The following is a 26,141-nucleotide window of genomic DNA, read 5'->3' as shown; positions in this document are numbered from 1 at the left end:
TTTGTACAGAGGCAGCATCAATTTTTTGGTGCATGAAATAAAAATGCAGGCCTGTACATCTTTGGTATGTTCCTATAAATGCTCTGTTCCTCTAAGTTAACATAAATTCTGCTAAAGGGAAATGTGATCATAGGTAGATACCCAAACTGTCATGCATCTGTACTTCAGACTGCTTTTGAATATAAACCAGTACACAGCACACAAGTGTCATGTTCAGCGTTAGCTGCCTTTCCTCTTCTCTGCACTAAGTAGAGGTGCCTGTGGAATTTAATCCAGCCTCTTGCCTGTACTGGAGAGGCATGTAAACATTCGCATTGCCATGATGGTATGTGTCCTCTGCTGGAGGAGTCTCAAACTAAACAACATGACCAGGGTCAAGTCCAGATGTTGGCATCCAGAACCAGACTATGTTGATTTGTTTACTCCATAGTGCTGCTGTTACAAACTGCATATTCTTTCTTGATTGTGTATGTGTTTTGTATCAGCTTCAATTCCTTCTTCTGTAACTCCCAACACTATAACACCTTGCGGTATACTCAGTGTTCTGCAGTTCTGTAAGAGATTGCCCAGAGGCCTGAGTCTTTTTCCCCGTTTTTCTGAGTCCGTGTGCTGTTCCCTTGCTGGGCAGGCTGCTGCTCARTAAGTAGACCAATGCCATGCAGGACTTAATGGAAGAGTTCCCAGATGCTGGTCCTCTGGGCACAACGTGCACATTGTCAGATAGACTGACCTGATTCAGTTTCCTATGCCTTGTCCTACTTTGAGTACTTGCTGTGGTGCATATTGTCAGCTGTGTCCATCTCCGTGCAGTAACARCAGGGACAGCTCAGGAGTAATAATAGGAAGCTGAACCAGCTTATGCTTGGCAGAAGGAGGTGTTGGGACAGCATCTCTGGCATCTTCCCAAAGAGTCAGGCCAGGGCTTTCTGGCAATGCAGTGCTGCTGTCATCACCTCTGTTTTTCTCTTGCCCAGCTTTGGGGTCATTCCGAGTACCCCGTTGGCCATTCACACACCTCTGATGCCAAACCAAAGTATTGATGTCTCCCTGCCTCTCAACACCTTGGGACCAGTCATGAAAATGGAGCCTCTGAACAACCTACAGGTAATAAGAATTGTGTTGTTCCAGGCAGGGAGTGAGACCAGCAAACGCTCAGCACAGTATGTTTAGCCCAATACAACATGGTAAGACAGTRCCAAAAAGCTGTGCCTATAGGGTAACTATGTGGAACCAGAATATTGTATGGTGGTGGGTCTTGAGTCTGGCCAAAACCTCTTCCTATTCCTTTTTCTAGTGTCTCCCAGGAAGACTGAAGCAAGGACTTGAATTTTGTGAGATGCTTTTTTCAAACACCTCAAACTCACTGCTTGTCTTCCTGTGTCTGTGCGGATAAGACCTCTCTGCTCTAGCAATGTACTTCTTTAAACAGAGCATGAAGTTTGGTTGGGCTTATGAACTAGAGCCCATCTGACCAGAGAAAGCACGTGCTTGTGGCGGAGCAGACAGTGAGATATGTCAGCAGGAACTGAGGGAATTAAAGGAATTGCAGGAAAGGCGGCAACTACTGAGTGATTAATATTTCTCTAGTGCTCTTAATTTTGGGGGTGCTTTACCAAAGATATTGGCATTTCTCTGCCCCAGATAGCTTAATCTAAGGCAAACAAGACATGTTCCAGGAAAAGCAAGGGAGAAATGATGGACGCAGTGAATATTTCATTAATGAAGCTGCGCTATGCGTGTTGGGGACAGTAGAGCAATCTGCACTCCCTAGAAGAGACTTTTTATCAGACTGGGCTGTCTTCGGCAATACAGATCCTTGGAAATGTTTTCCCCAGTTTGGACTCAAGACTATCTACATCAGAACCTGCATGCATCAAGGGTGCTGGTTTTGCTCAGGCTCTTCTAACTGAAGTAATCGTCAGGCAGACATGCTTCCCACCTGGGGAGGCTCTTCCCTTTTGCTGTCCTGTGCAGTCACTCTCTGGAGTTCAGCTCAGTAAGTGACTCCTGTCTCTGCTCTACGTAGCTGGGTCCTCAATGACGATTTTCCCAATATCCCGAAGGTCCAGTTAACTTGTACTGTTGCATGTCTTGCTCACCTCATGTCTAGGGGACATGGAAATTAGGTTGGTTTCTTGTAGCGTAGCAGTCCACAGAAGGGAGTATATCTCGTTTTGAAGCAGCTCGTACTCTTTTTAGCTTAAAAGAATGACATGAAAGTTACTATTTATTCTGCCTGAGCAACTATATTTTTTTTCACTTTTCTTGACTTCCCCATTCTGGGGCTTATGACTTATTGATGAGTCTTTGGGCAAACAACTCAAAATAGCTTCTCTGGTGCTCAGGCGAGCAGTCCTACACTTCGGCTCTGAGCTCAGTCGTGTGATCGGGGGAGCATGTGGACAGTGAATGAATAACATGTGCTGTCTTTCACAGAGAGCTTTTGGGGCTTGTGGGAAAAGCTGAATTCCCTCTGCATCCAGGTCACAAGCATATGGTTATATCACTGCATTTGGGTTAGCTGTTGTAAACTCTACCACCTTTTCTGAAGGAAATTTGGAAGTGTAGGAGCTCTGAGTACTGATCTGCTTCCATAACACTGGAGACTCCCTCAATGAGGCATTCTCAAGTTGCTGCTTCCTTTGATCAGGAAGGAAATGAAGTATTTGGGTTATTAAATCTCTGAAGGAATCAGAACACAGTTTGTTTCTTGGARCATCTTCTGCTCGAACAAAGCAAAGAGAAAACATGGGAGGAAACCTCCAGCTACCTTACATTGAGATAGCAGAGCATTCATTAGTGCCAGACTTGCTTGCTAATTTGCTAGCTATCTCATTGCCATAGAAGTTGGCTGCCCTTTTACAATTGGAGAAGCTGCCATATGGAGCAATAGTATATTTCTCCGCAAAGAGTTGAATCATGATAACAGATGCCAAGTTAAAAAGAGCACTCCCCTTACTTTCCTGACAGCAGTGGGTTTGATGGAGATCTGTCATTGCCCTGACAGCAAGGCTCTGGTTTAATGTTTTGTGAATTCATGTAGAAATTATCTGTCTTGAAACATTCAGGAATCATRTTGGTGACCTACTTAGGGAACAATTTATAGCATAATATAGGAGTAGAGAATACAAACGTCCCTGTATTCATTGAAGAACCAAAACACACAATTCCAGGATGAGTTTGCTTAATGCAATTTTTCTGAGCTTGGAAACATTGAAGTAAAATTCAGGATTGGTTTGAACTAGAGGACCTTATGTTCATCTCCTACTCTGTTTTTTTTTTATTTGTTTGTTTGTTTTAGTAACAGAAAAATAAGTCCTGAGGTAACCAAACTGATAGCTTTCAACTTTTTGTCATGTTAATCAGAAACTTCAAAGGCCACTAGTACATTCCTTAGGCAACTATTTCAGAAGTACTGAATTCAAGTCTTGTTCAGGTTATATTTTGATTACTGTTTCTAATCTTTCACTGAATACAGCTGGATAAATCTTAACATTTGTAATCACAGAAAGAAACTAAAACATTTAACAAGTTAACAAAAAGCCATTTTTACAAAAAGGGGAGGAGGACTGAAATACTTTCCGAGGCTTACTTAAATGGAAGGTAATCATAGTGGCCAAATGAACAGACTTCTCTGTTTGCCAGACTCTCTTGTCTTGCTGCATGTGATAACAACTAGTAGGCTTCTCCTTCCCATCCTAAAGTAGTGATGAAAGTGTTTTTGACTTGTTGAAATCAAAGTTCAGTCAGGTTCAACACCCAGTCAAAAGGGTAAAGCCAAAGTCAGAATAGGTCCAGCACTGTAGACTAGAGAGACTCCAGTCCCTACTCTCTGGTTCATCTCTTTTTACTTCTCCGAAATTAAAAAAAGCTGCTGTCAGGATGCCCTCAAAGCATATCTGTTGCTAAAGAAAATCTGCGGTGGTTGTTGGTGCACTGCTAATTTCTGCTGAGGATGGCGGCTGGGGAACATGTCAGCCTTTCAGCAGCTACCTGACACTTGTGGGTGTTGCAGTCCACCTGCCCAGAGCTGGTTCTGCAGAGCATGACAATTACAAGCAATTACAGRCTGTTGCACAAAGGCATGTGAGAGTCTATTTTGACATCAAAAGTGTTTGGTTGCCAGTCAGGCAGATAGCTCCGGTGGTTGCACAGATTTATTTGGGTCCTGTTGTTGCCTTGTCAAAGTTGAAGCTGTGAAACCTATGTGATGACTTAAAGCCCATCAGGGCTGTCGTTTGAGGGAGAGATGAGGTATCTTTGCCACCACGTATATGAGACCTTGAGCTCTAAAACTAAAAATGGATTGTGATTTTGCGTTGTGAGGGATCTTAGTTCTTTGCAGACTCTTTCTGGGCTTAGAGACAGATTTGGAGTAAGAAAATGCCTGGGATGGAGGTCTTCTGTGGTAAAGAGAGTCACTGTTCTTAATGAATGGCCTACCAAGGGCTATGAGATATTGTGGAATTGGAATATTCAATTTTGTACATTTGTGATCCAAGAATTGCTCCTCTAATCCTGGAAAGAGGTAAAGTGGAGCCAGCTGGCTGAGAGAATTTCAGGCATCAGGCCTGGCTTGTCATGGCACAGATCTGATAGTTACCATCTCACAGTAAAGACCACTTGCAGGAGCTGATACAACTGAGAACAAGCTAGAGACTCCTGGAGCAGTAGTGCATCTTCCCAAGCCTGGAACATTGGCATTCTTGGGGGAAAAACATTCAAAATTGACAGTCAGTGCGTCCCATTCCCTGACATGACCTGGGGGGAGCTACTGAACTCGCAGCCCAGAGAAACGTGACTTCAGTTTCCCAGAAGGCCCTTAAAATCATTTGGGCTGGACTGGTAAGCATTGGAAGGGACTGATCTGCAACTGCATTTCTTCCTGGAAAGTGACACTTGGAAACGCAGACCTCTCCCTTGCTGCTAAAGCCATCTGACTTGCAGAATGTTTCTTAGTTGCTTCTTCCAATGTGTTTGGCAAAACATTATTTTTCCAAAGACAAATGAGAAAAGATTGGTCTGGTTAATGTGCTAGATCATACTTATCCCTCAGCACTCAGTTCTGCTGCAGCTCATCACCTGTGCTCCTCCTTTCTTCAGCTTCTCACTTGTCAGGCAGCAGTGCTGGAGGTCTCATTCGTGAGAAGTGTTGCTGTATCTCAGGTCACAAAGGCAGAGTCTTCAGAGTTTGAAACAGATTTCGCACATTCAACTCAATAAAAACAAGGCTGAGAATTACCATGAGCAGCCAAGTCCAGCCAGTAGATGTTCTGCTTTCAGAGCCTGCTTGATAAATAGCACAATATCTGCCTGCGTGAGCAGGGTCAGACTTACTGGAGCGACTACCATGTAATAGACTTCCTGGGTGACTAGAAGTGAAAGATGTTTTCTTGGTTTTGTTGCCTAGATCTTTTTTTTTTAACAGCCTCTGCTAGTGAGAAGGTCTTATTCCGGCAAGAAGAGAGCCCACCCTGAAAGGCTCCCTGAAGGAAACACTTAAATCACAGCTTGGAGTCTGCAACCAGTTCCTAGCTCCACTGTGGAAAGCTGTTGGCTTCCTGATTAAGGACAGGTCTGGCACATGGTGGAGTACATTTGATAAAATGTGCATTTTGAACTAGTACAGCCAGACACACATGAGAGCAGAGCTCTTCCTCAGTGACTTGCTGTTCCCTGACCATTGACGTAAATGGCGTGCCAGGAGGTGACAGCTGCCGCCGAGGGCGCAGCACCCAGCCTTGCTTGGCATGCGTGCAGTGCCACTGCCTGAGCTCGAGATTTGTGCCTGTAGGTAGAGCACCCGGCTAGCAGCGGCTGTCAAACGCCTGTAGGATCCCAAGAGCCCAACCTGTCAAACAAAATGAAGTAAAGTAGATAGCACTCCCTGGAGGCATCTGACAGCCAGAGCAGCAGACAGKCACAGAATAAACCACGACCTTGTCCTGGCAGAGGTAAAATAGACTTTGCAAAGGAGAGTTCTTGCCTTAGCAGCTTGGCTGTTACCAGACGTTAAAGCCAAACCAAACTCTAAGTAAATCCTTAATTTAGGGTAGGTGCTAATGCAATTCCAAGTGGGTATGTTGTGTATTCAGTGCTGATGGAAAGCATCTGTGTGTGCTTTCAGATCCAACTTAGAAAGTTAGTTCATATACTCGAGTCTGGGATTTAAAGCATCAGAAACCTACACTAGAAGAAATTGTTTGACATTATTATCATGACATACCTCTTCCCCAGAATACCACATGTTGGCCATCAGAGGGTTTCACAGCAGGAAAAGCGTCARAATGGTTCTCATGCTGCAAGAGAGCAAATGTATTCCAGGGTTATTTCTCCGGACACCRATTCCTTTAGTGAGAGGAACACAAACAGGACGTAAGTGACCTTGTGCAAATTTCCAGTGGGTTCAGACCTTCTCTGCAGTGAAGCATCACATGAAAATCTGGCACCTTTGAATTTTATCCCTCAGAAGCTTTGTAGTCTGCTAGACTGAATTCACATTTTTTTCATTCGTTCATTTCATTCATTTTTTTCTTCGTTCAAATAAGATTGCAGATGGAAAGCCATTTTGATATAAAATGTTTGTCTCAACTCTCAAATGTTTGAGGCTAAAGGTCTTGTTAAAGATTTAATAGTCCATGTGCAGGTTGGCGGGTTAAAGCTGCAAAGCCACAGGACCAGAGGATTTATTTGAGTGCAAGTGGAGGGTTCTTTCAAGCTTATCTAACCTGGAGACTTCTCAGCTACTGATATCATTTTAAATATCATTGGTTGTCTGAGACCCATGTTCTCACTTAAGGAGCACTAGACTTTTTTTTTGGAAAGTAGCTACTCAGTTTCTTTCAAGTTCTAGTCCAGATCTGCTTTCTGCCTCAGGTTGCTTTTATAGCCTGTCAGGTGGCACTGGGTGCTCCTGATGTGGCAGTGAAAAGGTTGAGACGCTTGGAAAGGTGTTATGAGCTGGCAAGGCCTCCAGATCTGCTCTTGGTGTGACTTCTGCTGTCCAGCTAGCTGCAGGCYGCTTTACGTGGACCAGGTCTTGGAGACTGGAGCACCAACAGCTGTGTGCCTGGCTGTTTTGAGGGGGGGAGGATGTGGTGTTGCATGATGGAAGCTGCTCAGAAAAACTTACCAGTCTTGTCCCAGCGCTATAGGTATCTGAAGGAGGGGGACATGGGTCTGTGGCTCTTCCCCTCCCTGTTTGCAAAGTTATTTGTAACAACTGACTTCTGCGTCATTGCAGATACTTGCATGGTGATGCATGATGTCATTACTGAAGCCAGTGATGAAATTTGGTAGGAAGGCTGGAGGGTGGCTTGCTGCGCTTTATTGGAAAGAAGCGGCACATTGGAGCACATTAATTGCATAGTTCCCTAGAGCACATCAAAGCAGCTTACTCGGGATGTTTCTGCAGAGTTGAGAAGCAGGTCAGCAGATACCTTTTTATAGCATTTTTATAACTGCAGGGACAGGGTTGGCATATTAATTCGATGTGCGCCTCTGGAGCCGTGACTGGAGAAAGGCGCTTCTCTCCAGCCCTTCTCCTAAGTAGCTGCTGTTGTATGGCAACAACAATTAGCTACAAAAGCTAACTAATCTCTGTTGTTCTAAGGCAAGGCAATTAATCATTAAATCAGAGCTGGAAAAGATCTTAGATCTTGCAGTGTAGTCCCTGCTATGCTTTGTTGTTTTGCTACAGTACACCTTACTGAGAGCATTGTAAAGGCTGATTTTAAATACTCCAAGCACTGGAGCTTCTCTCTTCCTCCAGAGAATTTTATGCTGCTTAATAATTTTCACTGTCAAGTTTTCTTAGAGGYTTAGCCTAAATTTTCCTTCTTTCAGTCTGTCTCTATGACTGTTGCATCCAAGTGTAGCATCTGGATTGATTATGCTGCTTGCCTTTCCAGAACTCTCCCCTCTGAGATTCAGAGGTGCATTTTTGGCTGCTCACCCAGACTCCGTTTAATCGCATTTTGCAGATGTGAGTCACTTAAGTCCATCCAGCAACCTGCTATTGCCCCTCTGGTTTAGGTGTCTCTAGCAGCAGTAAGATGTTAAAGAGCTGGCTGTAATATTCCATTCTAGCTCTCAACACTCAAACTCACAAATATGACGCCAACAGTCAGAGCATGTGACAGCTCCCCGTTACAGAGGGCTATGTGGATTTCTCGATYTATTTATTTTTTCTTTTTTTCTTTTTTTTTGGGGGGGAGGTGGGGAGGGGTGCACCATAATTCACATGTTTCTAGGAGACTTTAAACTAATCCCTTCTTAAAAGCTGACTTGCACTGTGGGAATTAAATATAAGCTGTTACTTTTGATGGTGGCTGAGAGTAGAAACCCTACAGACTCTTACATACACACTTTTGTTACTCTTTGCACTTCTGAGACCTTCCCAGTTGATGGAGGTGCTCTTCGTTTGGGAACCTTGTCTCCTAGCACTTATGCTCTGGCTCGCGTGTATGTCTAACCAGCTGACTTCTGTGTGAATCCTCTGGTTTATTCGCCTTCCGTGTCTATTCACAGCTGTTTCTTACAGACACCTGGGGGTTTCTTTCTAAACCTGCTGCTGTTGGACAGTAGATTGTCTCAGCAAATCACTAATGCATGTAATTATTAATGTGAATGGAGTTTGTCGTGGCATGAGTCTTTGCAGCAGCAAATTTATTTCTTTGGCTCAGCTTTCAGGTTGGTCTGGTTTGTGTTTCAGCTGGGTGACAAATCAGAGAATTTGTCTGGGATTTTTTTCAAAGGAAGCAGGAGCTCAAACRGCCACTGAAATTCAGGGCTTCCCTCACAATCTCATTTCTAGGTCCCTCTTACAGGCCAAGTTTCCTCCATTGCAGGGAATGGCGGGTGTCTGCTGAACTATACTCCAGTGACAGGTTATTGCTGTGCTGGATGATGTGAGGAGAGCGTGAGCGGCATAGAAAAAAGCCCACAGCTACGTTTTCTGTGCTATGTTATGACAGTGCACTTTCTCAGACCTCTGGTTTGCTYCTGCTGTACCATCAGCTCTCAACCTGGGGAAAACTGAATTGAGGTTGCTCCCTACATTAGCAGAGATTAGTCAGTAGTGTGGCAAGCATGGGTGAGAAAGGGCAATCCGGTGCATCTCCCCAGCTGACAGAGTTTAATGACACTGAGGATTAAGTCTTTTGTCCAGTGATTTTTTTTTAACCTGCCCTGATTGCTCTAGAGCAGAACTTCCTCCTTTCAGCCAAGCACAGAATAAACACCCACAGTATGTTCTCTATACCACTTGCGTGAGGGTGAAGGCAGTAGACTGGAGAGAGACTACAGGAGTGTGCAGACAGTGCAGCAGAAGTGGACCAGCTTCCGGCTTTATAGAGGCTGAAATAGAGTTAAACAAGGAATCTGCAGTTCAAAAATGACRAAGATTCTGGAGTAAAACAAGAGACTGTGTGGGGGTTTGGAGGTTGGGAATTACAAGGGTGACGTGACGGAGATCGAGGTGAAGAAGCTCACGTGCAACAGGAGGATAGACRTGATAGCGGCTGCATGCAGCCAGAATAGATGAGTACGTAGAGGAGGTGGAGGAGATAAGGGGAGGGCAAGGCTGAACAAAAGTAGAAAGAGGCAAGGATGCTGGCTGTGATCCTACTGATGCAGCATGGTGAAGTGCTCGCAGGAAATGACTGAGCAGCTTTTAGTGAAAATARAGCGAGTGCAGTGTACTGAGCCTGAGCTTTGTGTGAGAGCTGCCCTGCAGCTCAGCAGCGTATCTCCAGATAGTCCCCTCTTCAGAGTTTGCCTTTGCTTGGAGAGAGCACTCCGGCATGCACAGGTGGGAAATAACTGTGCAAGGCCTTGGGATCCCTTTGTACTTACAGCCAGCACAGCAGCTTTAACCCGCCCTGTTTCTTCTGTAACAGGTGGCTGTGAAAAACAACATTGATGTCTTTTACTTCAGCTGCCTAATTCCTCTCAACGTGCTTTTCGTAGAGGATGGCAAAATGGGTGAGTGTTGTTTAGGTCTGTGGTCAGCCTCGCCAAGCCAAGCCGTAGTGCCCAGCTGGGTGTCACGTCTGTACCATGTCCCATGGCTGAGATTCACGTGTGCTTGGCCATTATCTTCATGCCAATGTATCTCAGCAACCTCAAGGGTTAGCAGTGGTTTGATAGCCACTGATAGTCTGTTGTCCTGCAATATCCGTAGAGCTTTGTTTCCAGAGCCAAAGTYCTCTGCTCTCACCCTCTCTGCTAGGCAAAGGGTGACTCTTTTTCCTTCAAGATTGATTTTTGGTTTTATTGAAGGGATGGCTTGCTTAAATGGATCTARGATTTTCCCCTATAATATTTGCATTGCAACTCTTGTGTTCCTGTTTTCCTGTATTAAATTGTTCTTTGAACTGGCTGAGAAGTTGTTTGGAAAAGCAGCATCTTTCCTTTCACCATAAAATGATCTTGTGTGCGTGTGTGGGGGGGTCTCCTTCCTTCTTGTCAAATCCCACTTGTTCTTGGTTTGGGTAAAGACCCTCTTTGCTTTGAGGGTTCTGAAAACCATCAAAGCTTTGCTGCTTTTACAGTAAGACTATGAAGTTATTGTAGGAGCAAATCCTGGATCTGACCATGGCAGGGCAAAACATGACCAAAAGGTTGGGTTTTTTTGTTTGTTTGTTTTTGTATCTACTTTGTATCATTCTGTGGTGACTTAATTAATGCTACAATCCTGCGAGGAGCCAGGAGTGCTGATTGTCTTTTCTTGTTTGTAGAGCGCCAAGTCTTCCTTGCAACATGGAAAGATATTCCAAATGAAAACGAGCTTCAGTTCCAGATTAAAGACTGCCACTTGAATGCCGGTGAGTAGCTTCATTCTACCGTGCTGAGAGCCTTGAGCAGCACCTTTGATAAATGGTCACTAGACATCACCTTATTAATAGCATTGCGTCTAGATAACGGATAGATGAGTATTGCGTTTGTGAACAGAATGGCTTGTAAGCTCGGGTCCTGGGGCTTGTTTTAAATCAAAAGCTTTAGCTGAGTCCATAAAAGCATGTCTAGAATCCCGGGTCTTAGGATTTTACCTCTCTGCTTCTTCCTTTCATTCTGCGTCTTGTATTCATGTTTTCTCTTTTATGCTTCATCTGTAAAGCTGTTCTTAARTAGAGCTGAATACTGTATTTGGGCTGTTCATCAATCCTGGCCTGCTACTGTGGGCCATCATGCTGCTAGTGCATGTTGTTAATGCACCTTGCTATTACCAGTGTAAAGAGCACTTGTGAACAGGAGTAGAAGTCAGGAGATGTGTTCCAGCCCTGCCTTTAACCTGCTGCCTAGCTCTGGGCCAGTCACTTTGCCTTKTAGCATCTACTTTCTCCTTTCTGATTTGAAAGAGTAATCTTATGTACCACTGTAAAAATGTTTTGACATCTGTGGAGGACAAGCCATGTGAGAGGAGAGAGTTGGTCTGCTGTTATTAGCTGATATATTGATGTGTTTTGATCATACTCTATCCCATTCGGTTATGTGTTTAGTCATCCAGTTGCCTCCGTTTGTGAGCATCCTACTTGTGCTTATGACCTTATTACTGCTGAAGGGTGAGGGAGTGTAAAAAGTGGAACGTGGCCAGCAGAGCAGCTTTGTTCTGATTCGAGAGGTCTGGGCAGGAGCCAAGAGATTCTACCAAAAGCTGCTGTGTTTTAGAGGAAAAAATGTGTSTCTATTGATTACAAACCATGTAACCTTTTTATTCTCTCATGTCTGCTATTACACAATGAACACCCTCTTGCTTCAATTGTAGACAGAAACCATGGGTCTCTTTGTGCTCATAATTATTACTATTTTGGAATATAAAAGATGTAACATGCAAGAGAGGGGAAGAAATAGCAGCTGTCAGACCTTATGACTTGATCTCACTGTGGGGTTTCAAATGAGAACAACCTCTGCGCCTCCCCCGGCTGCCCCTCTGCTCCAGTCTGAGCTTGGCATCGGTCTCTCCACCCACGCTGCAGTGCCGTCATTGATCATGCCGTCTGCCACAGTCGTGCCCTAACCACACTGTCCGGAGCTCTTTGCATCTCCTGTTAGAAATGTTGATAACTCATCTCCAGTGCTGGTGTGCTGTGATCCTGGTTAGTGGAGGACAKAGCTGGGAGGGAGAGAGGGAGTCTGTGTAGCTGCAGAGATGAGCACCTGCGGCATGGTGGCCCGGGAGTCCTGCAGACCAGCTGGTTGGTCAGCACGCCCATCGCGCTTGAGGAGGAGCGACAGGTAGTGCCCCTTGCTGGGGGAGCAGGGTGTTTCGCCAGCCAGAGGCCAGATTTTTTGGCCAAGCCTGTTTGGATTGATGCTGCTCAGTAACACATAGCTTGCAAGGAGAGTGCAGTAACACAGCACAATTTCTCTGCAGTGCTATCTGCAGCCATTGCCAGGACTCAGCTGGGAAGAAGCTTCTTTCTGTGTTTTAGCAAGAGCTATGAAAACAGTGTCTCTCTGGAGTGTGATCAGTCACTTGGGAGGCTCCAAAGTATGCAGGATCTACCAGCCTCTTTGGCTTATGTTTGGGAGAAAGTGGGTCATATCTGATAAACAGATTTCAAACACTTCTATCAGATGAAGCTTCTGGTTTTGTTTCTGTGCTGACACCTCCTTCTTCTTGCAACTTTATAGGCAAATTTTTTTCCTTGACCACCTGGGCTTTGGCAAAAAGTAGGCCAATAGCTTATAGGAGGAAAAACTAGGGAAATCTTGTGTGGTTGTCTCTGCCTTTTGGGTTTTAGCTGCCACTTCAATCCTGATTCAGTAGTTCTGCTGCTCACCTTGCTTTAGTCTAAGAGTGATCCCCTCTAGTAGTGGCCTTCCTAACAGTGTGAAGCTTCTCTGTACAAGGATCAGCTGGGCCTGAAACCTAGTGGAGGGCTAGATTTACATGCTCTGGATGGAAACGTGGTAAGTGGCTCTATGTATGTGTGCACCAGGGCAGAGGCAGAATAAAGTGKGTGAGCTTGGAAGAAGGTTTAATCCGTCTTGCTGCTAGTTTATACCAGAGCAGGGGTGCGTATTGGGTCAGTTGCTGCAACAGGGCAGTAATCTTGCAAGATTCACAATCTTGATCACTTGAAATCCAGTGAAAATAGCTTTATTTTAAGGTACCTCCTGGTTTTGGAGTATAGCAACTTTGTGTTGTATGTGAAATCTTTAGGCACTTGATCTTTATGGAGGATAGACTGGTTCACCTTCAAAATATTTTCTTTTTGGAGACACCTAAGCAGACTAAAGCTCTTAACCTGTGCTGTTGATGGGTTTGTTGATCATTGATGAAGTGCTGCCACTAGATAGCTTTCATCCCATTGGCATAAAATAAGGTAAGCACCTGCTGCCTTGGCAAAGCTGTTCAGCCCCAAATCTGCAGATTTTAACAGCTCCTAACTAAARCTCAAAAGTGCTGGGTTTTCTGCAGCCCCTTGACACAGATGAAAAGCATCGAAGAGTTGCTGGCTTCCCAGAAGTGCACAGGCCACCACCTGAATCAATGTCCCTCCTGTTGCAGCCGCCCGGGTAACTAATTCATGCCTAGCGTGAGCCCACCCACTTGGTGGCGAGTTGCCGCTCAGGCGCGGGGACTCACCGCGCCATTCATGCTTCAGTCTAGCTGATTCCAGCCCAACAACACGGATTTAGCTGCGAGCTAAAAATAGCTCTGCTCCCCAGCTGATGTGCCCTAATCACAGCACAACCAGCCGCTCGAATCGAGCAGCGCGGCAGCAGCAGGCGCCGGGCGGATGGAGCGGAGCGTGCTGAGCCGCGCGCAGGCTGCCGCGGGGCAGTGGGCTGATTAGAAGTCCCCTGCACCCCTGCGTGCCCGGCTCCTCTTCTCCTCGCTGCAGACGGCCTTCGCTTTCCCGAGTGCTCGGGTCCGTCCTGCATCCACACCTCGTGAGAAGGGYTGAGTTTAGGTGCAGACACTGGGGTCCTGCCATCCAGCTAATCAGGGAATGCTGATTTTAATTAATTTTTTTAGAACAAAACTAGAGCAGGCTTGGAAAGGGGTTTAGAGAGCTGGCTTTTATCAGTCAAGAAGGTAGCTCGTGATTTCTTGTACACGCAAGGCTGTCTGACAGTGTGCGAGTTGTCTTACAGCTGCATAAACCACAGGTTTCCCCAGATTATTTCTTCTGTTCTTCGCACCAAAAGGAGGTAGACACGCACGTGCCGCCAGCGGAGATGCTTCGCTGTTAGCCTGTGCTCGAAGGCCTTTGAAGAGGTTCACCGTGCGCCTGCAGGGCAAACCGGATAGGGCTCGGGACTGTGACTCAACTGTGACGGTTTGCGATGGGGACGGKAGGAAAAGCTGCTGTCCCCACAGTTCACCCCTCTGCGGGCGCAGAAGAACCACGAGAACCACTGCAGGTAACGGCCCCGAGCGCTGTGAGCAGGGGTCGCAGATAAGGCACCGCGCGGGTGAGGAGCAGACGGACTGCTGACACCTTAAATGCCCGGAGCCTGCCACCCTGACCCCTGACTCGAGCATCTTCATTTCAAAAATAAGCAAGTCCTGGGCCCTTGAAGGTGTTCCCACCGTTCCCAGCGACTCGGTGAGGGATGCGTGCTTATCCCCGGAGAAAGGATTTGGGGCTCCGGTTGCCGGAGTGAGGAGCTGTCTTGAGGCCACTCTTTAGGGCCGGGGTGTGTGGCCATGGAGGAGKGAGTCTGTCTGGAGCCATCTTACAGGGCAAGGTGCGCTGGTGGTGCAGTGCCCCTTTTGCTTTCATTAGAGCTCCGCTTCACATATCTACCTCTTTAATAAGTCATTATGATACTGCTGTGGAAAAAGCTATATTCAGAAATATAGCTTGTAATAAAAACAGCAGGTTCACCCTGCGTTCTCATTTCTTATGAAGCTAATGTTAACTTGAATCAGAGCTGGGCGAGCCCAAAGAGCCTGCTGTAGCAGGGTTTGGGAAGGGCCGTAGAATCGTAAGGTTTTTAACGCTCTTCTTTGTGTACCAGATGAATGATTGCTAAGGAGTCTTGCTTATGCTCCAGTGTTTGTGTCATCCATGCATGAAAATATTCATAGACCTATATAGCTCGAATAGCAGAGTGGTTTTTTTGACAAGCTGTACCAACCGAGGTTTCCCTCTCAGCTAAACATGCACTAAAATTTGCTCTGCCTTGTTGACTCTGTTTTTTTCCAACATGCTAAGTTTGATTACATTTTAAAAGACCATTAGATTAAGCTAAAATATGCAAATCAGATTAACTTTTATTTTATTTTATTTTATTTTATTCTGCTTACCCAAGCCCACTGAGTGAAAGAGCAGCTACAACAGTGGCACAAGCTGACTTGCACATGCAGATGAATGCTATTAATCAGGGTGTAATTTAGCTGCTGTGCTGTTCAGCAGTTCTGGTAACTTTGTTTTTGCTGATTTATTACTGGCCTCCAAACTATGATGTGAAGTGACAACTTCGTTGTTTTGAATTGAATGTGGCTTTATTGGTACGTGCTGGTCATTTTGATTTCCTCCTCCCCCCCCCCCCGCCAATGTAATTTGCTAATGCTAGAACTAAGAAAGAGAAATTGGATTTTCTTGCTGAAACAAATTGGGAAACAGTCATATGCAAGTTTCCCTGGTATTTTTTTTGCATCTCTGCAAATCTATTAGCTTCCTCTTGATCATTAAGTAAAYTAAAACCCCCGTGCTTGTAACACATCTTGGAAATGACCAACATCCCTCCCTGCTGGATCCAAGTTTGCCGATTTGTTTGGTATTTGAATGCAATTCTTGGCTGGATGCTCAGAACCATTTGAGAGTTACTAGAAACGGAGCAGAGATATTTTCGGCTATCGCAACACATGGTGACGTTTTTCTTCCTCCTTTCCAGTGCTCGTAGGTTCGGGGGAGAGAGAGGTGCCTTCGGCGCTAATCCTACGAGCTGTGCATGTCCTTTGCGAAAAACTGCCYGTGTGGCACACTGGATATCTTGGACGTTGGAGATGTGAATGTCTCACATCTGATGTGTAGAAGACTTAATCACATGCTTAAAAAGGATTACTTTGTGCAGGGAAGGCGGCTTTGTCCGGCTSTTTGCTCGTCCTTCCACGTGTGCTGTTTCGTTGTTGGACTCGGGTAGGGAAGAAACTGCAAAAAAAAAAACCCAAAAGATGGACTGATGTTGGAGACTTCCCTGCTGTTTATGATGGGAAATATTTCTGTGTCCTTACGTTGTGCTTAGGCTTCTCTTAACGTGAGAATAAGCATTGAGGAAAAAGAAGCAGCCCTGCTGCRAGGTGCTTTGCGAGGCCGGCCGTCGGCCGCGCCGCCTTGCAGAAGGGGCTCGTGCGCTCCTGGCTCACCCGCCGTCGGGGGTGCCGCTTCCGTGCGCCCTGTTCGGAGCCAGGCCAAGCTCTCAGCTCCCTGCAAATATATGTATTTTTAAAGGCTGCGCTGTCGCGTGGCATTAGCAGCCCTGCCTTCAGCGAGGTGCAGCCTGGCACCGTTGCTTGGCAACTCTGCCCGATGATCTCCGAAATGCCGCTCGCGCGGGAGGGATCGGCGCCGCTGCCTGCGGGAGAGGAGTCGGGAACGGCCCCCAGCTCTCGCCGCCGGCGGGCGTCCGTCCCGATCCCGCGCTCCGAGCAGGGGGCGAGCCGCTGGCCCCCTTGCCGCCTGGCTCCCGAGCCGGCACCTGCGCTCCCAGGGAGTGCCTCCGATCCGGCGGCGTCTCCAAACGGAGCGGGGGGGAACAACTCCCGGCAGGGCAAAGGTGCGGAGCCCTTGCCAGGGACTCCGCTTCTCGGCCGTGTCCAAAGAGGCTCAGAGCAGCGGGGTTTAACTGCAGCCCCTTGAAACCGGGCAGATGGAAGGTCCCATCTAATGCTGTGGCTCGTGTCCCTTGCCAGCAAGGACGTGCTCTCCGAGGTGGCACTGTGCCGAACGCGGTGCTTCCGCAAAGCCCTGGAGGCTGCTGGTGCTGGCGGGGCTGCTGGGGTGCCACAAGAAAGCGGGTGCTGGGTCTGTCCCGCTCCCTAGCAGGGGGGTCCCTCCAGCAAGGGGCCCTCCCGGGCCGCTGTGCCCCGCGAGCAGACGAGCGCTCTGTTACACATTTTCCCAATTTGCATGAGTTTGTTGTATAGAGGAGAAGTAGGGGTGGGAGGAGGAGACGGAGGGAATGAGGGTTTTTAAGCAAAGGATCTCATTAGTTACTTATATCTGCCAGTTTCCATAGAAACTGAGGAAGAAAGGAAACCTAAATCTGACTGTCTGGGTAGCTGGATGTTTGAACCCTCCACAACCCGCAAACAGCTACTCTGAAGCTTGAGGAGCAAAAGGATCAGTGCAGCTGCTGGCCRAGGGGTCCAGGCTGTCCCTGGAGGTGGCACGCAGTCAAGGGTGTCGCCTGGCACTGGTTATCACGTCTGCTCCGGGGAGAGGAAGCCGGTCCAGGCCTCGGCGTCGCCACGGGGATTTGCGGGATCCTTCTGTCCTGCTTTTTTTTGTTCCCCGGTGTGTGAACAGACACAGCAAAGCCCCTTCTCCCATCCCGCTGTGCACCAGCACGGACATGTGTCCGTTCAAGTCCATCACTGATGCTGTCAGATGTCGGTATTTGTAAGTGCAGGTATGAATTAGAGCTGCATAGACGCTTCAGGTGCTGCTTCTGCCGCTGCAGACTGTGCTGCTGTCCTGCTCCTTGCACTCCTTGAAATGGATCTCATGTTCCCGGTCTCTTGGCTTTCTGTTCAAATTGTTTTAAGGCCGCTTCTCTCCCCTGCTTTCTGTCGAGAGTGCCCAAGCTGCTGATAAGGGACCCGTGAATGATAGGATGTCCCCTCGCGGGGGACGGCGCTGGGCCCCGGAGAGAGGCAGGAGGGCAGAGGGCTCCCACCTGCGCTGGCTGCTTGGGGGACTTCTGCTGAGAAGATGGACCGTGGCCCTTCTGAAACGGCCTGCTGCTCTGCTCAGTGTTAGCTAGCACATACAGTCGGGTCTCGTGGTCAGAGCAAAAGCACTTGGAGATCGAAAATTAAATTTCCTCTCCTGCTGGGCATCAAGAATGCCCAGGCTTCGACGGCAGAGTTTGGCAGGTGTGGGAATGGTTGTGTCTCGTCCCTGGGCCTCCCACTCAAGATATGCAAGGTGACCTGGCATCACAAGGCCTAGGCTTGCCCTTCTCTAAGCTGGGCTGAGAAACCCCTCAGCTTCCAGAGGCCTTTGGTACCGGATGCTGGGTTTGATCACTGTTCTGTTTCTTTGCACGGTTCCTTAGCAAGAGCATGCATCGTGGTTACATCCGCATATTTGTGCAGGTAAAATCACATGTTCTGCAAGCGCTGAGGTCTTACAGTGTGTTAAAACTATACTACAGCCCTTTACTGTCTGGAGACAGAGCGCTGTGGGTTTTTCCCCCTTTGGGTGGTTGTCGTAGAAAAAGGACTTTTATTACCCGGGATTTTATTACCCTGCAGGACGTTGGCTAGCTGGAAGCACCTATGTATGAGAGTGAGGGAGGCGGGAGGGGGCTCTTCTGCTGGGGTGGGACCTGAGAACCATGCATCCAAATGAGCCTTGGGCGAAAATCTCTGTTCTTCCCTGCCTCTGTCTTCTGATTTTGGCTCTCTCTGGATTACCCTGCCTGGATGTTCTGGGGGATTTAGAGTACAGCAAAGTCCTGTTACTCTCAGAACTGCAGGATCTTGTCTTGATAAAATCAGTAAATCCTCCGTGATCTGGAGCAGTGAGCAGTAAGTGAAAACCCTGCAAGAAGGGTGAATATTTATCGGGGGATCACAGGCTGAAAGGAAAGAGCCTGTGAAAGGAAATKGGAATTTTTCTCCTCATATCATGTCTGCTTCTGTCCTCAGAGAAACTCTGAGACAGAAGTCTCTGCTTCCTTGTGTGCTTATATCCCAGGAATGCTCCTCTGGGCTCTACTTTCTTCAGAAATGGTGAATCTGGATTAACAGATGTGCATTTTTTCTTTCTCCCTTCTCTCTGAAGACACTGTCTCCAGCAAACTACAGAACAACAATGTCTACACCATTGCCAAGAGGAACGTGGAAGGCCAGGACATGCTCTACCAGTCCCTGAAACTCACCAATGGCATCTGGATCTTGGCTGAGCTTCGCATTCAGCCAGGGAACCCGAACTACACGGTGAGACCTGCTGGATGGCAGAGGGCATGTTGGGCGGGCTGGGGACCTTCCAATGGACCTTGCACGTAAAGCAGTTGCTCCCTGCTTTGCCTAATGCGCTCTTCTGGTGCAGATCCTGGTAGCTTGACTGGGGGCAGGAATTCCCACTGAGCTGGAAAAAGTAAGAAACAACAGAGTAGCGTTGCAGTTGCTGCCGAGCTGGGATAACCCCCGCTCCGCAACAAGCACTTATTTGCTAAGGTTTCCAGAGATAAAGCCAAGAGACATTAGCAGGAAAGCATTGCCAGGATGCCCTTCCTCCTCTAGTAAACGAGACTAAATTTATGCCCTGCCATGCTCCTGCAGTGGAGACCGTCTGTCTGGACATCAGAGGCTCTTTGGCCTTGTACCAGTAACAGTCTCTAAGCGGTGAGAAGGTGCCGTCTGTCCCACATCATGCACCCTTATAACTATTCCCTTTGACTCTCTCCCCTTCTGAGGACCTCTGTGCCTGACTTCCCGTCTTAAAACAATTCCTCTCCTCTTGGAGGCTCCTCCAGGAGTTTCAAGGGATGTCTGGGGTCTGAGGACCCCTATGGTGAAAGCAAGCAAAGGAAAATGCTTTAAAATGTTGTTTGTGCAAGGAGTAATGTCACCTCAGCCATTCGGGCCCAGTCCTCACTTCAGGGAGGGGTGAAAGCCAAGTTTGCATCTATCAGGACCAAATAGCAGATTTTCRGAAGCAAATGAGCTCCCGACCTCCTGCTGTGATTTACAGCCCAAGGACAGGCAGGTCCCTCATCACAGGGTCTGGGCGGTGGCCCCTTTCTTCATGCCCACGGAGGTGGCTGCACTGGTTAAGGAATTTGGGAACTCCACAACGGGAGCKTGCTTTTGTGTCCTACCTCTGCTTCGAGCAGGCTCCGAAAAGGCAGAGCCAGCTCAGTTCAATGTTGGTAATGGGGAGAGCGTGCCAGTACCCAGAAGAAATCCTCTGGGCAGCTTTGTCAGCAGCCCCTTCCGTGAGGCATCCAGCCTGCGCTGCAGGTCGGAGATGTCCAGGTGTCTTCCTGGCAGCGCTAGGAAGTCTCTCCCTTGCGTTGGCAGTGCTGGGCCCAGCACTGCAATTCGGGAACCTGCTCGAGCGCAAGTTAAGCGCTGCCAGACTGCAGTGAACGGGCCCCAAGCAGCCAGCCGGCTTCCCGTCTCTGGGAGGTGAATATCCACCGCTTCTCCCTGGTGCCTCGCGCGTGCTAACCTCCATTCCCCCTCTCTCCACAGCTGTCTCTGAARTGCCGAGCTCCCGAAGTGTCCCAGTACATCTACCAGGCCTACGATGCCATCTTGAAGAACTGACGGGAGCTCCGTCTGTGCCTCACCCTGCGGAAGGAGGAGGGAGCAAGGGGTCCCGGATCCTCCTTGGCCCCGGGCGCAGGGAAAAGCACGCTAACTGGAAGCAGCCGTATTCATGTGTAGGATTTCAGTCAAACGCACTGATTAAACAAGGTAGCAATTAGTATCCACGTGCTAACGATGATAGGGAACAAACCCCTTTGGTATTTTTAGCGTCCATGGAAGCTTTGTAACCACTGCTTCGACTGTCCCCCGTCCCCCTCGCCCCTCACTCGTTGTCCGTTCTTGTGGGCTTCTCCATTTTGTGCCAATGTTCAGTGTTTTCTAAATGGCTTTAGGCGTAGTTAAGATTTTGTAAAATACTGCTCGTTGGAAAAAACAAGCAAAAACCACACGTCTGCTCATTAAAACAAGGCAAAAGTGTCGAAAACATATACTGCACTTTATTTTATATTTTTATACATTTTGAGTTTTTTTATTGTAATTGGCTTAAAGGGAAAGCAAACCTAGGGAAGCGGTGGGAGCCCTCCAGGGAAACTGGGCTCTAGCAGGGTGAACGCGGCCTCTAAGAACTAGGAACAGAGCCATCAGTTTGGTCCGTGGAGGCGGACAAAGTCCTAAAGAAAGGGTTTTCTATTACACTTGTGCTGGCAGACTCAACTCTGTTTTTGATGGTGTGTTTTCACTCTAACCATCTCTCTGGCTCATTAGCTGCTGATTTGAGAAGCAAGGCTTCTCGTGCAGGGAGGAGGAGCTGTGGACCTAGACTGCTAACAGGACAGTGGAGGATGAGACGAGGAGGGAAACGAGCCCGCCCTTAGTGAAAGGCTCCTGCCAGCAYGTGAGGTACGGCCCCCGCGTGCGCGCGCACCCACCCCGAGCCCCTCTGCCCGCTCCGTCCCTGCGCCTGTTGTGGCCGACCTGCCTTTTCGGCTGCGCCGACTCCTGCTCCCCRGCGCTGCGTGACCCCCGGGAGTCCCTGAGGCTCACGGCAGTAAATCTGAACGTGGTGATGCTGCTTCGCCGGCAGGACCAGAGGCATCAGCAGGGGTCTGGCCCAACCACGAGGGCTCGGCCACTGCTGGCAGTGCGCCCACAGCTGCTGTTGGGTGCCAGACTGACTCTCTCTGGTCCCGTCATGGGCACCAGAAGCCAGGCTGGGTGGCGTGATGGAGGCAGCCCGGGCTTGGTGGTGKTTGCGCCCTGCTTCCTTGCGTGCTTCAGTTCTGGGGTGAGCTGAGAGTCGAGCAGATCTTGGAAGCATTTCTTCCCTTTCCAGCTCCCAGAGCTGGGTCTTGGCTCTCTMTGCCCAAAGGCGCACACAAAGATGCAGGTTCCTGCCCTGAGCCCCTGCCCTGAGCCACGCAGTGCCCTGGCCCCCCGTTCCCTGCCCGTCCGTAGGGCCAGGACTGCTTCCTCTTCCCGTGGCTGTGGTGTTGCAGCCACTAAGCGCTGCAGCAACAGCAAAGCCTCGTGCATGCCCCTGCTCCGGCCATCGCTTGTGCTGCTTAAACCAAGCCACTAACCAGAACAGCTTTGCTCCCCGCAGCATGCTTAGTTTGATGCTATCTCCTCSCAGCGAGCAAAGCTCTCCACCATAGCATCCATGTTGTCTTTTTAGATGCCGTATCCAAGGTCAATAATTTTTTGTCTGTTTGGGGCAGGAGAGTTGATGGTTCCTCAGGGCTCAGGCACTGGCACAGCCAGGGGAGACCCTGTGGGTGCAGAGAGCCCAGGTGAGGATTGGGGTGGGAGAACTCAGGACAAGGACACCTCTGCAAGACTCTAAGGCTGCAGATAAGCAGCCAATGCTGGGAAAAGGCCAAAATGCATTTACCCAGCCCTTGCCCTCCATAAAGAAGGGAAGAGATTCCAGCAGAGCTGGGAGCTGCAGGACCCCCAAGGAGTTGAGGACCTGCTGTAAGCGCCTCTGCATGGGGGAAAATGCAGGGCAGAGCCGGAGGAGCTCCTGAGCTCTGCCTGCGTGGGCTGGGAGAAGCTTTGCTCCAAGCCTTGCTAGGAGCACCATAAAAATCACTGTTGGAGCTATTAAGAAGGTGCCAGTTCACACTGGGGGCCGTGGGGGAAGGATAGGGATGGTGCAAGGCTGGGAGGAGGCAGCAGAGGATTGGAAACGAACACTTAGGTCCCGCTCTGCTTACCAGTCGGTGTAGTTCAGCCCGGGGGGGGATGCAGAGCACCCCCTTCCCTTGTCAGACTTCTTCCTGGCCTTGGTGGACGGGCGTCTCCAGGGAGCTGCCGGGCGGAGCCTGGGCTCGTTCGGTGGTTCGTTCGGTGTAGTTGTGTTGCTCTTCAGGCTTTACCTGGCGTCCGTGTCAATAAACGCATTTCCACGAAGCCGCGGCTGTGGTGTGGCTCTGTCGGGGCTGGGGAGAGGAACTGCTTTCCCTGCTCCCAGCCCGCTGGAGGGAGCGCGGACCAAGGGCTGGGGCTGGTAAGAAGGGGACAAGATTTACTCCTCAGGAGCCATTTATCTCTCTCTATTCGCCATCTGCTGCTCTCCCAGAAGAGAGGCCCTCGGTCCCTGCCTGCTCYGCTCTTGCTCATCTCGGGCATCGGAAAGGTCCTGGGCACCAGCGCRTCACCACGGAAAGTCTCTGGGAGAGCAGGAGGAGGAGGGAGGTACTGATTCAGTCCAGTCTGGTCCCCAGCTGGAGGGATGGGACCTGCTTTCCTTGAGAGGAAAYGATGTGTGAGGGGTTTGGATTGCTCTGCCCCAGCGTTCTCCATCCTGACGTGCTGGGAGCTTCCACAGGGCTTCGCTGCTGCTGGCCCTTCCTGGCAGGGCAGGCTGGGCCGCGAAACCTTGGTCCTGAGCCAACCCCAACCCGTAGCCATCCGTGGCCAGCAGTGGGACAACACAAAAAACGGGATGAGGCAGAGTGCCCCCTTCCTTCGCCCCAGCTGGCTCTGGACTGGCGATTAGGGGATGCCCCTGTTTCTCCAGGGCCTGGGGGTGGCAGGTTCATGCCCTGCAAGGGGGTGTTTTTGCATTAGAAACCAACATTCATGGTCAGTGACCACGGTGAGGGGCTCGTGCAGGGTCATCAGCAATGCAGCGTCTCGTCCTCCCCTGCTGCAGCCTGCTGCGCGTTGATGTCCTCAGGTCTCCACTGTCACCACCAAATATGGAAGCTGGAAAGTGTCTGTGTGTTTTGCTGTTGGCTTTGAGAGGGGGAAAACCCCAGCCAGTAGCAGCACCTTGCAGGCTGGAGCTAAAACAACCTCTCGTTGCTCTCGCCAGGCACTGCACGTGCACGCCCGGTGGCCCGGCACAGCCGTGGGCTGCGTGGGTCTCTGCACGGGTCTCTGCTCCGCTCCCCTCGTGCCTCCCTCTGCCCGGCAGCCCTTGCTGTGTGCCTGGGGCCAGCATTTGAAACCTCTTTAGCCCAGCAGAAAAAATGCTGCGCGATGCTCTGGGCTCTGCGTTGCTGCCACCGTCCACCTTGTGTCCTATGGAGGAGGCAAAAGGTTTATCCCTCCTTGCTCCGTCGGGGTTTTTCCTGCTGTTCTGGATTTGCAGGCACGCTTGCGCCCCGTGAATGGGGCCAGGCTGCCCCGGGCTGTGCTGCACCTCGCGAACTGGCTTTGCTCCGTTAGCGCCAAGCCTCGGGCGCTGCGGGCTCGGGGGAGGCGGGTGACCTTGCAGGCTGGGACGGGCYGTCACCGCGGCCTTCCCCAGTCCCTGCTCCCACTGTGCCCGTGCCCGCGCCACGGCGCTGGCACCTTCCCGGGCTTTCGCTTCCCCTGAAGTGCTGCGAGGGCTCTGCAAAATCTCTGCAGCTCCCGCTGGCCTCGTGCATGCCCCGGGCGGATGCTGGTCCCTGCGGCAGCAGGAAGGACCGTTGCTCCCAAGCCGGGGCCGTTGCACCCTCAGCGGAGCTGCCTCTGGGCGCAGCTTGGGGCGACTCCGAGGCGGATACGGGTGCTCCCTTCCTTCCTCGCTATCGCCCGGCCTGCTCGGCAGATGGGTGAACGCGCGGTGCGGTCGGCGAGGAGCCTCCCCTCCCGCGAGTGCTGGGTCCTAGGCAGAGCCGCGACGCAGCAGGTCCCTTCGGGTCCTTCGCTCCCCGGGATGGAGAAGCGGAGCAAGGGGAGAGGCAGGGACCTGCCCGGGGCGGGAGGCTGTGGCCGAGGCGGGGGCCGACCACGGCTTTCCCCCGCCGCTGCCTGCGTGCCGGGACGCAGGAGCTTTTCCACGGCCTATTTTACGTTTGCAGCTATCTCGGCCCGCTGTGGCTGGGATCATCCTTCCAGGCTCCAGGGATGTGCCGCGGTCCAACCCTGCTCCCTTCCCCCCCATCAGATGTTAAATTTCACAAACAAAACTGCAAGTAAAGAGCGTCTCGAAGGAAACTGCTAAAAATAGCCGGAGCCAGGGCTGGAGCCTGAATTTGTGCAGACAAGTTCACATGCAGCCAGCGTCCCTGCCCTTTCCTGGAAACATTGCAGGTTGCTTTATGGAAATGCTGGGAAACGGCGCTCAGGGTTTATGTAAGACCAGCAGCATCTGGGACTGGTCCTAACCTGCCGTGAGCTCGGGGCGCCTAAATACTTCCCTGGCAGCGTGCGTCAGGCAGCTCCGCAGGGATGTAAGCCCCAAATCTCAGAAAGTCTGGATGTAATGTGGGACGAAGGAAAAGGGGCTGCAGAGCCCTTCTCCTGCCACGGAGCTCAGCCCCAAATGGGGCACAGAGCGGTGCGGAGGCTGCTCTGCGCTTCGTGGCCCCGAGTTTGCCATCCCCTTTCCCTGGGGAAGGAAGAGACTGGCATGGAAGTTTCCTCAGCCTGGGCTCCAGGCATCTCCTGCTGGGAGCTGGTGGCCAGGAGCCCAATGCTGCTCTCCATCCCTGGGGGGCCAGGGGGGATGTGCAGCCCCTAAGGCTTGGCCAAGATGATTTTTCCCGACCAAGGGGGATGTCAAGGCTGGGGGAGCCTGGCCAGACCAGGGCTGGCATTCGGGCTTGGCGACCTCCAGCACCTGGCAGGACAAGAGGGAGCACGGGAGAGCGTGAACGCGGCTGCTGGAGATGCGCCGCTCGCCCCAGTGCTTCCCCGGCATCGCAGCGAGCTGGAGCGGGATTCGGCAGCCTGCTGGGAGGAGCAGGGAGGCACGGGGAAGCCTTCGGCAGCCTGTGGTGGGACCCCAAACCACGCTCCCCAGAGATGTGCGACGAGCTGCTTCCTCAGCGTCCGACGTGCAGGAAAGCGCTCGGTGCCGAGAGCCCCCAAAACACAGGCGCTGCAGCACGCGTGCCCCTCCCGTGGGGTGGCCCCTCTCCACGGGGACCTGGGAGCATCCCCCCATGGCGACTCCTGTGACGGCAGGCGCAGGGAAGCACCCCCTGGGGGGAGCAGAGTCCGGAGGTCCCCAAGGGCTGCGCGCAGGGAGGGTAAGCGATGCGCCCAGAGCCGGGGAGCAGCGGCGGCAGGGGAGGGACGGGCTCTCCGGGGGGGTGCGGGCGCTGCTGGGCAGCGGGGAAAGAAAGGGTGACGGTGCTGCCCCCAGCACGTTGCAGGGGGGGCATGGGAGGGCCTTTTCCCATCAGCACCTCCCCGGAGACCCAGGCGAAGCTGGTGGCCCTCCTGCCTGCCTGTCACTCCGCCCGAGCAGCGCCGGCATCCCTCTCCCCAGACGGTGCCTGCACCCCTCCCCGGGCAC

The 26,141-nt window shown here is 50.5% G+C and overlaps 1 protein-coding gene across 4 annotated transcripts in view; it reads left to right on the top strand.

The window, feature by feature from the left end:
- The window catches only part of AP2B1 (adaptor related protein complex 2 subunit beta 1), an 82,844-nt gene extending 60,028 nt beyond the window's left edge, over positions 1-22,816 (top strand). For all 4 annotated transcript variants that reach the window (XM_085315525.1, XM_085315535.1, XM_085315507.1 and 1 more), the window contains 5 exons: positions 975-1,104; positions 9,900-9,984; positions 10,740-10,826; positions 18,972-19,126; positions 20,387-22,816. In XM_085315525.1, coding sequence (XP_085171651.1) covers positions 975-1,104; positions 9,900-9,984; positions 10,740-10,826; positions 18,972-19,126; positions 20,387-20,461 — 532 coding nt within the window. In that variant the 3' untranslated portion in view covers positions 20,462-22,816. The remainder of the gene's footprint in view (positions 1-974; positions 1,105-9,899; positions 9,985-10,739; positions 10,827-18,971; positions 19,127-20,386) is intronic.
- The last annotated feature ends 3,325 nt before the right edge of the window (positions 22,817-26,141 follow it).

This window comes from Rhea americana, unplaced genomic scaffold (genome assembly GCF_003343005.1).
Source record: "Rhea americana isolate MKP2758 unplaced genomic scaffold, rheAme1 scaffold_111, whole genome shotgun sequence".
Lineage (NCBI taxonomy): Eukaryota > Metazoa > Chordata > Aves > Rheiformes > Rheidae > Rhea > Rhea americana.
Note: the sequence above shows the minus strand (reverse complement) of the source record. Positions and strands in the feature narration are given on the sequence as shown.